General features: G+C 40.7%; 1 protein-coding gene across 1 annotated transcript in view; it reads left to right on the top strand.

Annotated features, from left to right (window-relative positions):
* The window catches only part of ZNRF2 (zinc and ring finger 2), a 57774-nt gene extending 46740 nt beyond the window's left edge, over nucleotides 1-11034 (top strand). The window contains exons 3-5 of the mRNA XM_014878400.2: nucleotides 3128-3233; nucleotides 3944-4021; nucleotides 5132-11034. Coding sequence (XP_014733886.1) covers nucleotides 3128-3233; nucleotides 3944-4001 — 164 coding nt within the window. The 3' untranslated portion in view covers nucleotides 4002-4021; nucleotides 5132-11034. The remainder of the gene's footprint in view (nucleotides 1-3127; nucleotides 3234-3943; nucleotides 4022-5131) is intronic.
* The last annotated feature ends 2899 nt before the right edge of the window (nucleotides 11035-13933 follow it).

Genomic DNA, 13933 nt, shown 5'->3' with positions numbered 1-13933 from the left:
GAAATGGAAAGATGTGGCTTGTTTCCTCTTCTCAGTTCCATTTAGGTAATACACTGATATAAATGTTTTAGTCACAACATTGATGAAGTTTTAAGCTGCGTTACTCTTTCTTTTGGTTTGTGTGTTTTGTTGTTTGATTTTTTAAGGGAAAATTATAAAATAAAATGTATCTGCTGAATCACTCTGCTGCAGGAAAAGATGTAAACAAAAAACCTTTTGAGACTGCAGTGGTTCTGTGCAAAATGATATACAGATTTTTCTGTAACTGGTATGTTTAAATGTCATTGTTAAATGGTCCTTAAACTGACTTCCATCTGATACAAGTCAGTGTTGTTGTAAGAGAGTGCTTTATAAAGCAAGTAGAGAACAAATTCTGGCTAGATCCAGGTCTAACAGGATTATTCAATCATTTTTCTTTGTCTCATATTGATGATCCAAATCACATAAAATGGTCAAAAGGTAGTCAGATCTAAGGTGTCATAAGTCCATGAAGGATTGGTTTTGTTGTCATCATTTTACGTGTGTAATTAATTATGAGCTTAATTATATGGTTTTGGAGTATGTTAATGTGCAAGTTACACACGGGCATTCACAGCAGGTTATTTTTGTACTCATACCTCCAGTATTTATGCACAAGAGCCTTAGACAGGATTCATGAGGTTTACAGAAGCAGGGAATGCTAATTCCTCATTATTCCAGGGGAAGAGGAGCATTGAGACCTGTTAACATAACCTCTCCTGCCGGAGTGGCAAAACTGCACCGTATTTCTGAGGTCCAGTCTGTGCCAGCCGTCATTTGCATCATCTCCCTCTGGCATGACTGGGCAAAGCCCAGTGTGTGCCTGGTGGCTCATCCCAGCTGGAAAGCCTGGGGTGAAGCCAAGGAAGGCAGCAAGCTGTTTGCCAGGGACTTGTGCAGTAGGGCCAGTACTGGCAGGAGGGAGAGGACAGGAATACTGGAGGGAAAATGAAAGGAGTGTCAGACACTTAGACCAGGGCTGGTGGGAGATACATATGTTTAAATTGGCATCATGCCCTAATGTCAGCCAAAAGGTGCAGAACCTTGTTAAATTGCTCAGTGAGAGTTGAGACCCAAGCATTGTGCAGTCTGGGGTGTGCAGGATAAGCCAGACATGTACAATAGAGAACGATGGGAAAGCTGTTCACAGGAATGCTTTCTTTTATAAACTGTATTTTTATTGAAAATCTTTTTAATTTCTATTTTCAAAGCTTAACTAAATGCTTCCCTCTCAAGAATGCTTGAGGGAGTGAGACTGGGATTTAATTCACTAGAGATATCTTAGTCCCATTTTGGTTTGGGTAGCAGCTGCTAAAGGGATCTGATAAAGGGACTCCATGGAAAAAGTTATTTTATTAAGTATGTTCTGTATGTATAATACATGCTTGAATTATTAATGGTTCTGCTTCCTACAACCTCACTGTGAGAAGAGAACTGCTCACAGGAATTCTTGTGAAGCTGTGCAAAGAGGTGATCTAGGAGGATGGAGTCTAACAGTGTCAGACAAATATTGATATCTCTGTAGCCAGACAATATCTGGAGAGTATTTGCCTCCTGGTGTCAGATGTTAGAATACCTTTGTATTAAAAAAAAACCCAAACAGCCAAATACCAAAATCCAACCTCAAGGAAGTATTTATCCTTAGCACCCTCTTCTGGGCAAGTTGACAGATAAGAGTTTTTAAAATCTTTTGTATTGTTTTAAATTACCTTGTCTCCTCACTATCTCTAATGTTCTGAGAAGCTTACAGCTTCTGATTGAATAGCAGTTTACTGTGCATAAAATACATTTTAGAATTTTCTTTCTCGTGGTGGATGTATATTGTCTATCATTTTGTTTTGAATATTTTTCTTTATAATAGTTCACTTCACACTAGATATTTTCCACATCTCCATGAAGGTGCTGCACACATGGCATTATACAGTATTTTTAGCATAACAAATTAATATAGTGGAGGCTGAAATAAGCACTACTTTAGAAACCCAATCACCTGCAAGACAGCTGGCTGTCATTTAATGGAAACAATGTAGACCTAATTTCCTTTTACTTTCTTGCTGCCGGGATACCTTTCTAAGTTGTCTGTCATTCTCTGTGTTTGGAATGCCGGTGGTGATGGAGCCACAGGAGAGAACAGCATAGAGCTGCTGGTTTCTCAGTCATAGCTGCAAAAGGTTCTCTCACTTGAGGTGCCTTTTGGCAAAGAAGGGGAAGCTTTTCCCATGAAACCATGGAAACTTGGACCCATGGACTTTACTTTGCCAAGCGTGCACCTTTCTGATCTGTCAGTTTGGCTGCTACATGGTCTCTTGTTGGGAGTGCCCTGTGGACTGTGTGAGGTTGTGTCTAACAGAAACTTCTAATCTGCAGCTGGCACACAGGGGCTTATGTGATCTTCTGTTTTGCTTCGTGCTAAGACTGAATTCTGCATCCCACATTCTGGCTAAGAGAAATGTCCAAGAGAGAAGGTTTTTATTAAAAATAATATGCTTTCCCAGAAACTTCTTAGTGAAAGCCAACTCTTTTGCATTCCTAGTAATCTACTTTTTCCTCCTTTGTTCTGGGACTTGGTAATGCTGTAAAAAATTCAGTGTCTCCAGGAGTCATTGGAGCCATACAGCAATGATCTTTCCTTCATGGAAATATCACATTCCTACAGTTAACAGTTTCATACTTTACACTGAGGAATAGGTCAATGGGATATAGAACATGCTAGTGTGGTGAGAAGAGGTTGAAGGTGTGAAGTATGAGTTACCAGCAAGGCTGGTCAAATAAAGCCATATGTATAGAAGAGAGATGAGTAGGAGAGTAGAAAAATCAAATTACAGGGACAGGCTCAGTGTTTAGAAGCTAGGAAGAACTTTACCTAGTTACTTACCTACAGTGCCTTGTCAGAGAAATGTTATGTGCAGGCTTGAACTTAACCTCCATGTTGAAGACTGAACATGGGTTCTCATCATGACTCTTCAGTCAGTTGGTATGTCACTGATCCTTACCTTTCTACAGGACAAAAAATACCTTCTTCTGTATCTGTCCTTGATGTTCTGAATAAAGAAAATTTTGCTTGTAGCAGTGTGATTCTTAACCGTTTTGCTTTGTGCTCTTTCCTCAGAGGATGTGCTGAGTAAAGATGCTGGGGAGTGTGCAATATGCCTGGAAGAGCTGCAGCAAGGAGATACTATAGCACGGCTGCCTTGCCTCTGCATATATCATAAAGGGCAAGTATTCCTTAGGATGCTTATAAAATTTCATAAGGTTGCATTTGTGGAGTTGCATTAAGGGGTGCTTAAAGTGCTTAAACTTAGTTTTTGCACTTAAAAAGAACAAAGAAACAGCAGTAGCAACCTTAAAGATGTTTTTTTAATGACATATTTCTGCATCTCTACCAAATGTATTTGAAGTTAATTTTCCCTGCTACAAGCTTCTCATTCTTGGAAAATCACCGGGATGGGGAAGGAATGTTTATCATGGCTGAGGAGCTTAGGGCATGTGGGCTTAGGTTTTGTCAAATGCCCATGGAGTTGGGCAAGGAGAGGGGAGAATGTTTTTTTTAACCTGTTTATTTATTTTTTTTTTCATTAGTGTCTGTACTTTACAGAAAGTAAAATGTCAGTGAATGATATGCGCAAGATGATCATGCTAGTAGTGAATTAACCTGTGTATAAAATCTCTAATTTGTAAAATGCTTCCTTAGAAAATTTTAACACTTAAGAAATTTTGGTTTTCAACAGTGTTTAATACCCAAATATTACTATGGTTTGGGGTTATTAATTTTTCCAGTGAGGTGTGTATATGCATATGCTTCTTTGTATAATATAAAATTCTACTTGTCATTGAAATTGAGAAACCAATTTATATTCATATTCTACTGCTAAATGTTACTGGTATTCATGTCAATTTTTTTCATTTTTTGTCTTGTTTCCAACAGCTGCATAGATGAATGGTTTGAAGTAAATAGATCTTGCCCTGAGCATCCATCAGATTAAGACAAGATTCATATTTTTAGGTAATGTTTATTTATGTTCCAAGAATAAATAGCTTGATTATCTGAAAGAACTGTACTTTTAAATTGTGAATTTACTACTGTGTCTCAGAACTTTATTCAGTAAGGATTGATGTATATTGCAATATGGGCAAAAGGTTTCTACATCCTTACATGACATGGACTTTCCAGTTTTAGTACTGGAAAGTGGCAAGTCAGTGTCAAGAAACCTTTAGCATTAACTTTCTAAGAGTATTTTTCCATAGAAATGAAACAAAATTAAAATAATACAATTGTGTAATTTTGGATTGTTCCGTTACTACTGGCATATATTTCTGACAGAAGGCTTTTGGAATCGTATGAAAAGGTTGAAGCTAGGTATTTTCAAAAGTGTTTTAATGTTAATGCTTTCCAAAATGTTTAAAGCATATAAATAAATAAAAAATGTTGACGTGTTTATTTCCATTCCATCTCACAGAAGTTCACATTTTTCAGCTTATGTTTTGTGTTAATGATTGTAGGTCTGCAGTCTGTGTTAAAAAGTTTAAAGGATAGTTTTATTTCTTTAGTTGACTAACTCAGAAACTTTATCTTGCATTAAACAATTGCCCCATAGCATTGCAAAGCACACCAACAATCATCATAATTCTTAGAGAAATAGAGATATCTGATACTCTGTCTGGGAGCTGAGAGTTTGCTTTTGTTGTTCTGAGGGAGATTAAAAAAAAAAATCTGAAGTATTCATGACTAGCATTTATTTGTGCATTTGTTTCATGTTCCTTCATGTGTCTGTGTTTTAGGGGTAGCAAAGAAAACCTCAAGGAAGATATCCTGCTACGGAGATAATTGTTTTAACCTCAGGGCAGTGTTAGCCAAATTAATAAACAAACACATTTCCTATATTGCCCCCAATCTCTGGTTGTGACAGAAGGCTGCATGCTGTTTGTGAACACCTCTGTCTCTGTACATGCTCATGGCTGTCCAGTCTCATGTTAAATTCTATTTGCTTTTTCCACAGCAGGGATGGTGATAACTTAGGAAAAAAGGGAAAGGAAAACTCAGTGGTTGTGCTCCTGCTGTTAGAGTGGTTTCTGTACTGAAATAATGGTATTTTGTGATCTGCTTTTCCAACAGCTGCTTCCACTGATCAGAAAACATTGGAGATGTGAGGTTCCCTTGCTGAACACAGCGTGCCTGGCTTGAGACTTAGTTCTTTGTGGCTGAAAAAGGCAAAGATGGACAGTGACACGGACAAAGCATTGCAGACACTGTTACTTGCCAGTAGTGCTCGGTATACCAAACACTCATGCAAAGGACACACAGGGATTTTGAAAATGCTGCACATCCTGTAACAATCTACTCCCCAGAGACATTGCTGACACTATTTTGTATCGAAGGCCAAAGTTCCTAATTTCAGCCTAACTTCTGGTTCTGTGAAGAAGCGAGTTATTGGACATGTTTCCTACTGCCTCCAGTGGAAGCGGAGACGTTCGATACGTGCTATCTGAGACCCTTGCAGGGGGATGGCCCCAAATTCGAGTGGGAACATTTTTACCTTCTCCTTGGCTGAAGAACAGTAAATGGCAAAATAAATAAAATCTAACAGTGTGACCTTAATTTACTGAATTCACACCCTGTTTTATGTTCTTCACTTTTTTCAAGAACAGAAAACATAAACCGCTCTGCATAGGAATACTATATTCCAAAGTTTTGTAACTAAACCTTTGTCACAATGCAGTCCAAAGAGTAAAACCAAGACAGGTAACTAATTTATATTGATCAAGCTATAGAGATTGTTGAAATCTGCACATTGTATTGCTATTTAAGTAACTAAAATGTCTCTTTTACTGCTTATGAGTCGAAACAACAGAAAGAAATGCAGCAAAGCAAAATCTTACAGCTATGCAACTTTTTTTAAAACAGGAAAAAGAAAAGAATTACCAATTTTAAGTGCTGCCAGTTAAAGTAATTTGTTTAACGGGTATTTTTTTAAAGATGTTTCAGGTAATTATTTTATTCTACTACTCTCTCATCTCCAGGCTGCCTCCTGAGGTGTAAATGAATAACTGCAAATGTGGGCACAGTGAGGTTGTTATAGGCATGGGCGAGATAACATCGAGGTGGGATTTGTGTTTATTTTTCAAACATGCGCAAGTTCATGTTTCCTTGTTTGAATGTTTTTTTGGTGGCAGGATCTGTAGTACTTTGTGTCTAAACCCTTGGTGTCTTCATGTGGAGATCAGCATTTGATAGTGTAGGTTTTTGTTCAGTTTGTTGGGGTTTGTTTTTTTTTTTTATTATTATTTCTTGGGGTTTTTTTTAATGCATCTGCATTTGATTAATTTATTATTATTTTACTGTATTATATTGGTATACCAGAGCTCCACAGAACACAGGATGTCTCTGGGTGGGTACACCGAGTAAAACTGTGGATCTGTATTAGTTCCCTCAAAGTATTGCAGTTAAAAGAAATAATTTTTTTAAAAAAGACATTAAACTGGAACTGATATCAGGGTTTAGAAGCATACTTTTTATATCAAGAATTAATCGTAGTAGTTTCTGAATTTTACAACACAGGGAAGAGTTCATGAATATTTATTAGCTACAGTATTCTTAGTGAGTTTCAATAGTTAAGTTGCACAACACTTCAGACATTTTTCTTGTACATAAATAATTCTGCTTGGTGTTTTTTTGTGGGTTTTTTGGGGGATTTTTTGGTGGGTTTTTTTTTCGGGGGGGGGGTGTTTTTGTTAAAGTACACATTTATCTCTGTTGCTGCTGTGATTTATATCAAAAAGGGCAAAGAACAGGAGCAACTGCTGCTATTTGGAGAACAAGTGCAGTGTATGTTCCTAAACTTTCCCATCTGGCTTGAAGAGCAGTTCTTCCCTGGATAACATTTTCTCCTGAATGTTGCTCTGTCAAATGCCTTTGTTACGCTGCAAATCTAAAGGAGTCCAGACTAGATAATTGTTGTAATTGCCAGTGCAGTTTCTACACTTTTGAGCTTGCATCACTGGTTTCAGCTGAACCTGTAAGCTATGGGGCCCTGTTGAGTTCTCTTTTTCAGTGGGAGCAGAATCACTTTGTCACATGTTTGATTCTGTAGTCACATCAAATGTACAGTCATCCCCTGTACAGAGTCCTTTTTCAATGAGAATATTTGTGTTGCCTTGTATTATCTTAGGGGAGGGAGGGAGGGGATGAGGAATTACAGCACCTGTAATACTCGAATAGTGGTGTTGCCTGCAGGCCCATTTTCCCAATGTTTTAAACTCCTGATATCTTCTGAAAATGAAACTTTTCCATTTGCATTGATTTAATGTTTACTGTTGGCTTCATGCCTACGTAAACTCACCTGTAGTCATGTAAAGGGAGTAAGTCAGTATTTTGATGTTCTGTGCTCTGAGGTCATATATAGTCTTTGGCTTGAGGGTTAAGTAGGTAAATACAACAAACATAAATTTGTTTACAACTTGAGTTCAGTTTTGGTAGTTCGTACTTCTAGTTCACTTACTGTTTCCTCAAAAACCTTCATGTTCCATATTCAGATGGAAGTAGCTGATTTAAAGACCCAGCAGTTAGGACTATTGTCCCGTGTTTAGGAACATGTTTATTGTCCCATGTTGGAAAAGCAGATCACTAGCCATTGCACTGGTGATGCTTTTGCAGGCAAGAGTCCATTGCTGCTTCCATCAATACAGTAGAGCAGCAATTCCTTGGATTATTTGAGGAACTGATACAAGGTCAGCCTTAGTTTGATGTTCTTGGTATCCATAAATCTCTTCTGAAAGACTATGGGAGGTTTTCTTGTATCAAAACTTGTAACATAGACCAAGCCTGGAATGACCCTGGAAGCATGAGAGAGATGCTTGGGTTTGAAAGCACCTGTGGAAACTCACCTAGGTAAGTTTTCTGTCACCATCAGCTGCTGATGACCATGCTGTAGGCACAGCTCTAGTCACAGACAACACCTTCATTTTGAAAACGTCCTCACATGGGTGTCAACTCATTGTGCTTCAGAAGGGAAAAATAAACACCAAACAAATCCTGTGTCTCAAACAAGGAACACCACACTTGTCCACAAGAAGCAATAACTTCAATTTCAGTGCGATCTGTATGCTTCTTTGCCTGTAAATATCTTGAGATTGCCAATTCTGTGCTGTTTCAGAGTATTTTCTCTCATCTGGCCTGTATCTTCCCTAAGTATGTAAAGGTGTGAAATAATTCCCATACTCAGGTCTGCCATAAACATGCTGCTTGCCAGCAGGGGAAGAGTAGATTTGACACTGTCTTGAAATGTGTGATTTTTCTGAACTTGTAACATACCCATGTCTCTTCAGTAGCAACTCGTGTTTTGAAGTTCATAGTGGAGGTGGCTGTGAGTTGGATTGTATATAAGCATACCCTGTACAATAACAAGGGAGTCAAGACTGCTGTCAGCACAGGACACCCTATGTCCTGGCTCTTAAAAAGTCAGTATATCTGTAATAATGCTTTCCTTTGGAAGGAGGTAGCTCATTTTCTTTCAGTGTATACATTCAGCAATGAGTTGAGTGGGATGTAAAAGCAAAAATATGAAGCACATCACAATTTATCAGTATTTTATTTTTGGGAGGGATAAAGCCAAAACCAGATGGTCTTATCTGTAGTCAGGTTAGCTGTCGTAATCAAGGGTAAGTGTATTGGAGTATTTTGGAATGGAAAACATGTAGGCGAGGTACAAAAATATGGGTGGATACTTGTGACCTTGGGTTTTTCCCTGCTTCCCCCCTTATCTTCTAAAGGGAGTTTATGACTGAATCTCAAGATTTATACATTTATCCTACTTCTTAATTTTAGGAGCACTGGGTTTTTAATTAAGCCTTGCTGAAAGGCTGGAGAGCTGGTAAAACAGACTCTCAGGAGACTGAAATCTCAGCAAATACGGGAAAGATAGTTTTTATTCAGAAATGTGGATCTTTGGTGTTTTGGTGTTTGATTGGAGGGATATGTCTAATACGTGAGATGTGCTTAAGAACACTTTGAGTGCGCTGCCTTTTCTATGTGAGGGCTTTAGAAAATTGCTCCATTTTCTTCAGTGTTCCACCAAGAGCAAGGAACTTGGCACTTGAATATTACTATTCTCTCTTTGTAAATGGGGGCAAAACATATCGGTTTTGATACAGACAGTGATCTCTCTGAGTTTCTGTGGCTTTTAGCCACATTCCTGTATTGAAAGAGTATTTGTGTGCAAATTTGGTACTAATTCTGCTGTGCAGTTGGGAGTTTCCTGCTGAGAGACTGTCACACGCCTGGGAGTGCAGAAGTGCTATTATGAGATCTTCCAGCTCACCTTTGCCAGCAGAGGAATATTTCTTTTTTTTTTTTTTTTTTAATGAGTGCTATATTTGATGATATACTTTCTACTCTTCCAAGCTTGAAAGTCATTTTAGTATCAATTTCTTCTCTGCCTAGCTGAAGATAAGATATATGTTAGGCCATATTCCCATATGAATAGGCTTTCCATTGGTATCAGTAAAAGTGATGTAAGAGGTTGTAACTGTAAGAGAAGGTTTGTTACAGGTTTCTTACAATCCAGCCAAATGGGTTTTTTTTCATGCAACTCCTACCACTTTTTGTCATTCAAAACACTGTGTGAGAAATTCACAACAGAACTATGTCCAGGATTTGTTTCCTGAATGGAAAATTTGTGATGTTTCTGTTTTTCCACATAAGTTAACCTGCTTCTAAAATCAAGTTGGAGATGTTTTAGCCTGTTGGGGGTTAAAAAAACCACCCCAGTCCATACTCTCAAGTTACGTTTGGTTATCTTACTCCACAATGGTAGGCTGGCTTCCCAAGCTGCTTGTGTTCTGTAAAGTCATGTCTCAATTAGTACATCAGTGCTGATGATGGGGTAAGCTGTAAAATTACCTCACTGTGGGGCATTATTAGTTGTTGAAAACTTGGTCAGGTAAACCACTGTAGGAATATCCTGCACCTGAAAAAGGCTGCACTTGGTTCTGTCTTTGATCTAATAAGTTGCCAATGTACAAGAAGTAGAAGGCAGCCAGCCCACTCAATGATCTTTCTGGCAGCTTTTAATCTATGTGTGTTTGTTTGAGAGACTTTTGCCCTTGGGTGCGCTTTGGCAAAGATTTTGAATGATAAATAGGATTTGCTCGAATTTTGGCAGAGTTTCAAGTGTAAGTAACCCGACGTTGCAAGAACATAATCTGTTACTGAATCCTGTTCCACTTGTTTTCCCTCAAATCTGTCCCTTTTAATGCTGGTATATTTCATAGTAAACACTTCTCAACATGACTGGTCACAGGCTCTAAAGGTGTGAAATTCTAACAGGAAGAGAAATCAAAGCTTGATTCTGTGCTCTTGTATATATTGAGATGAAGCTGGAATATTTGTTACCATCAAGTGAAAAATTCCCCCCTAGCTGATATTGCCAAAGTACTGTAACTTTCAAGGAAGAAGGGAGGTGACTTAGCTGTAGAGGGGATGCTTTAATGAACTGCTTAAAAACTACTTGTAACAAATTTTAAGAGCTGCAGTGTGGCCCTGAGTGAGTGGTGATCCAGCGTTAACCTTTATCCCTTGATTACAAATCTCATTCTTGCTCTTCCTACCCTTTGGCAGATACCTGCTGGTAGGGAGAGTGTGGACTCCCTTTTTTTATATGCCTCTTCCTACAGAGCTAAGCTTGCCCACAGTGAGTTAGAGGGAAGCTCATGCTAGCCTCTGAAATGCCACCTGTAATGGACAAGATACCTTCCTTCGTTACCCGATGCAGAAATCGGAATGTAATTTGCAATGTCTAATGTAAATGTAAAACATATTTGTTTGGTTTGTTGTTTTTTTTTTTTTTTTTTTAATTGAGCAGTATGATTGCAAGTTAAGTTGTTCTAAGGTACTCTTTTCAGTGGTTTGCCAGTACATAATCACGAATGAAAATATTTTTTTATTGATTTTTAGGTTGTATGTTTAACATTCCATTCATGTAAAATATGTACAAATACATGTAATAAATCTTTTGAAGCACAGTTTTCCTCACACTTCCGGGTGATTTTTTTTTTTTTTTTTTTAAAGTATGGGTGAAAAAGACATTCCTGTGGGACAGAGCTTCTGTGTGTGCTGCAGTCTGAGCTGGAGCAGAGGAGGGAAAAGCAGTGCATGGTTTAGAGTCACAGCCAGAAAAGCAGCTTGGCATCTCACCTGTCTGCAGTCCTGCAGGAGTCCCTCTTACTCCCACAAGCAGTGAAGTGACAGGCTTGTATCTGTCTGGCCAGGGAAGGTCTCAGCAGATGAGAGCTGATGCAGCTGCTGTTTTCTGGGGGTGGCTGGAGGCTGGAGGTGAGAAGTCTGGTTAATGCATTCTCTGTAGATCTTCAGCAGACATGATGACCTTCAAGGTTAGCCTAAGTTAGAGCTGCCAGGTCAGGAGGTAAGGAAACTCATGAGTGGTTTCAAAAGGAGAAAAAAAAAAGGGAATATGAGAATATGGCAGCAAACAGTCCTTTCTCATCACCTGGAGCTTGGGAACCTCCATCAGAGGATCAAGATAGCTTAATAGCTGCTCTTTCCTTCCGTTTCCTCAAACCCAAATACCACTTTAGCTTCCTCCCAAAACTTTCATGGTTGCCTCTTTAAAACTCTCCCTCACGGCATACCTGTGGCTTGCCAGTGCATGGATTTCTTCGTCCCTGATGGTTACTAGCACTCTCATCTGTCCCTAAACAGCTGGAAGAACGCTACTATAACAGGCTCCTGCAAAGACATGTTGCTGGAGGACGGAATTTCTGCCCAGAGCCACTGAGGGCATTAAATTGCTCTCCAGTGGAGCATCCTGGCAAGGGCAGAGCGCTGTGATGCTGACTGCCTGGAAACTTTCTCCTGGGGCAGTGGCTGCAGCTCTGCAAGTCGGGTCACCTGCAGCAGGTAACTGTGCGTGTGAGAGACCTGGCTGGCTGTGTTACCACTCCAAACCTTCCTGCCTGGCCTGGCAGCAACTGGGGAGCTGTAGCCCTTGTGCTGAATGTAAAGTGAGATGAGGACAGGAGCACAGATGAGCCGTGTGGTTTTGGATTGAGTACGGGGTAAGTCTGCTGCGGGGAAGGTGTGATTTTACACCTCTCCCCCTACACCAGCTGGGAGTGGAGCTGTGGGTGCTCTGAGTAAAACCAAGTGCATTTCACCAAGGTTATCTGGAGGATGTGGGGGAAAATGAAAGGAGTTCACTCTCCAGCAGGAGATGCTTTTTGGGTGCTGCTCCCAGCCAGGGGGCTTTGTGCAGGCTGGTAATAGCTGCGGATGGAATGTGATGCACGGATTTATGGCACAGGTTCCCTACAGCTGTGTGTCCGTCCTTGCTTGCTCCAGTTTTGAGATGAGCCTTTTGGTGTGGCTGGGGGTAACTGAGCCCGTTGCTAAAGCACAGTGATAATTGGACCATTGGACAATTCTCTCTGTGGGAGATGAATAGTTCTAATACATGAATTATTCAAGTCTGCACCCAGAAACAGTTGGATGTAATAATGAGGAACGTGTTCCTATCATTTGTTAGAGTAACGTTTTTTCCACCACCCCTCCCTACTTCCCCAGCTGCTCTTCCCAGTCGCCTTTGGAAGGCCTGAATTCCATAACTGCTGGTTATTTCTGTGTTTTCCTCCTCAGTCTTGAGCTATCTTATGGAAGCAATCAATAACTAGTTAGAGCCGAGTTTGGCTTTGCATCAGAAAAATCTGCTGGAAATCATTCCAGTTCAGTAGGTACAGGATTTCATGTGTGAAATTTAAATTAGTAGCATCTGTTGGTTTTACGTCCTACCTTCCTCCCTATGGCTGGGATGTAGGACATGCCACCTCTGCCCAAGTTTCTTGTGCTGTAGGGTGAACTGGGATGTTGTGTTGGCCCCAGGCTGTTCCTGGGAACTGTCAGCAACAGATGGTGATGTTGTACATGTGTTATACACGTGTGTGTGTGTGTGTGTCTGGCCCTGCTACCATGCACTGTTGTTTGGTACAGCCAGTGGTCCATGTCTGCTTCTGGATGCTATATTGTTTTTAGCAGAAAGAGGGAAACAACACACAGCATGCAGCAAAGAGAGCAGGAAGGTGGGAAGAGTCCCCTGCAGCAGCAGCCAAAGACGGAAGTTCCTCCCCTGGCTTTTGAGCACCGTGTTCTGTAAGGTCTCATTCTCCTTCTGAGGCTACGACACCTGAGCAATGTCTGCCTGGAGGGGTGCAGGCTGGAGCCTGCTGGTGTCTGCAAACCTCCCCCGGAATGTTTGTTCAGTAGAGGAGGCTCCCAGCTCCATCCCACCTTGCAGGGAGAGGAGAGCTGGTGTCCAAAAGGCGAAATAAGGCCATAGAGCACACTGTCTGAGAGGTGCTGTGCAGCTCATTCCTGCTGTCTCCTTGCCAGCCAGCCACTGGGAAACAAGGAGCCTCAGCAAAAGCGAAATGAGAAGGAGTATTCCAGCCCTCATGTAATAAAGCATCTGTTTTCTGAGGGGGATGAGATCAGGGATGCGTGGTGGCAGGGAGGAGGGTTTGACATAAATAAATAATTGCATAAAGCCCATCCTCAGTTGACGCAAGATGACTCACTGCTCGTAAAGGCAAGAGCGCAGAGGAGGCAGGTCTGAGGCGCAGGGCCAGGGCCTGGCGGAGCCCTGGAAATGGCAGGTGCTCTGTGCCTCTCCACACTCGGCCCGTTATCTTTGCAGTCATGTTTTGTGTCGAGCTTCTGCCCTACTTTCCTTTCTTCCTGTTTACAGATTGCTTTGTTTGAACACGCGTTTCCATTTTAACAAAACCTCCCCCCTCCCTTCCCTCTGAGTTGTTTCTTCAAACACAAGGAAGAGGAAGCTGCCGGGCCTCTCCCCAGCCCCATCGGGCTGTGTCACCGAGGGAATGACCCCGCAGTGGGCTCTTCTCACCC

This window comes from Sturnus vulgaris, chromosome 1, assembly GCF_052056855.1.
Source record: "Sturnus vulgaris isolate bStuVul1 chromosome 1, bStuVul1.hap1, whole genome shotgun sequence".
Lineage (NCBI taxonomy): Eukaryota > Metazoa > Chordata > Aves > Passeriformes > Sturnidae > Sturnus > Sturnus vulgaris.
The sequence above is the reverse complement of the archived record's forward strand: the minus strand, read 5'-3'. Positions and strand labels throughout refer to the sequence as shown.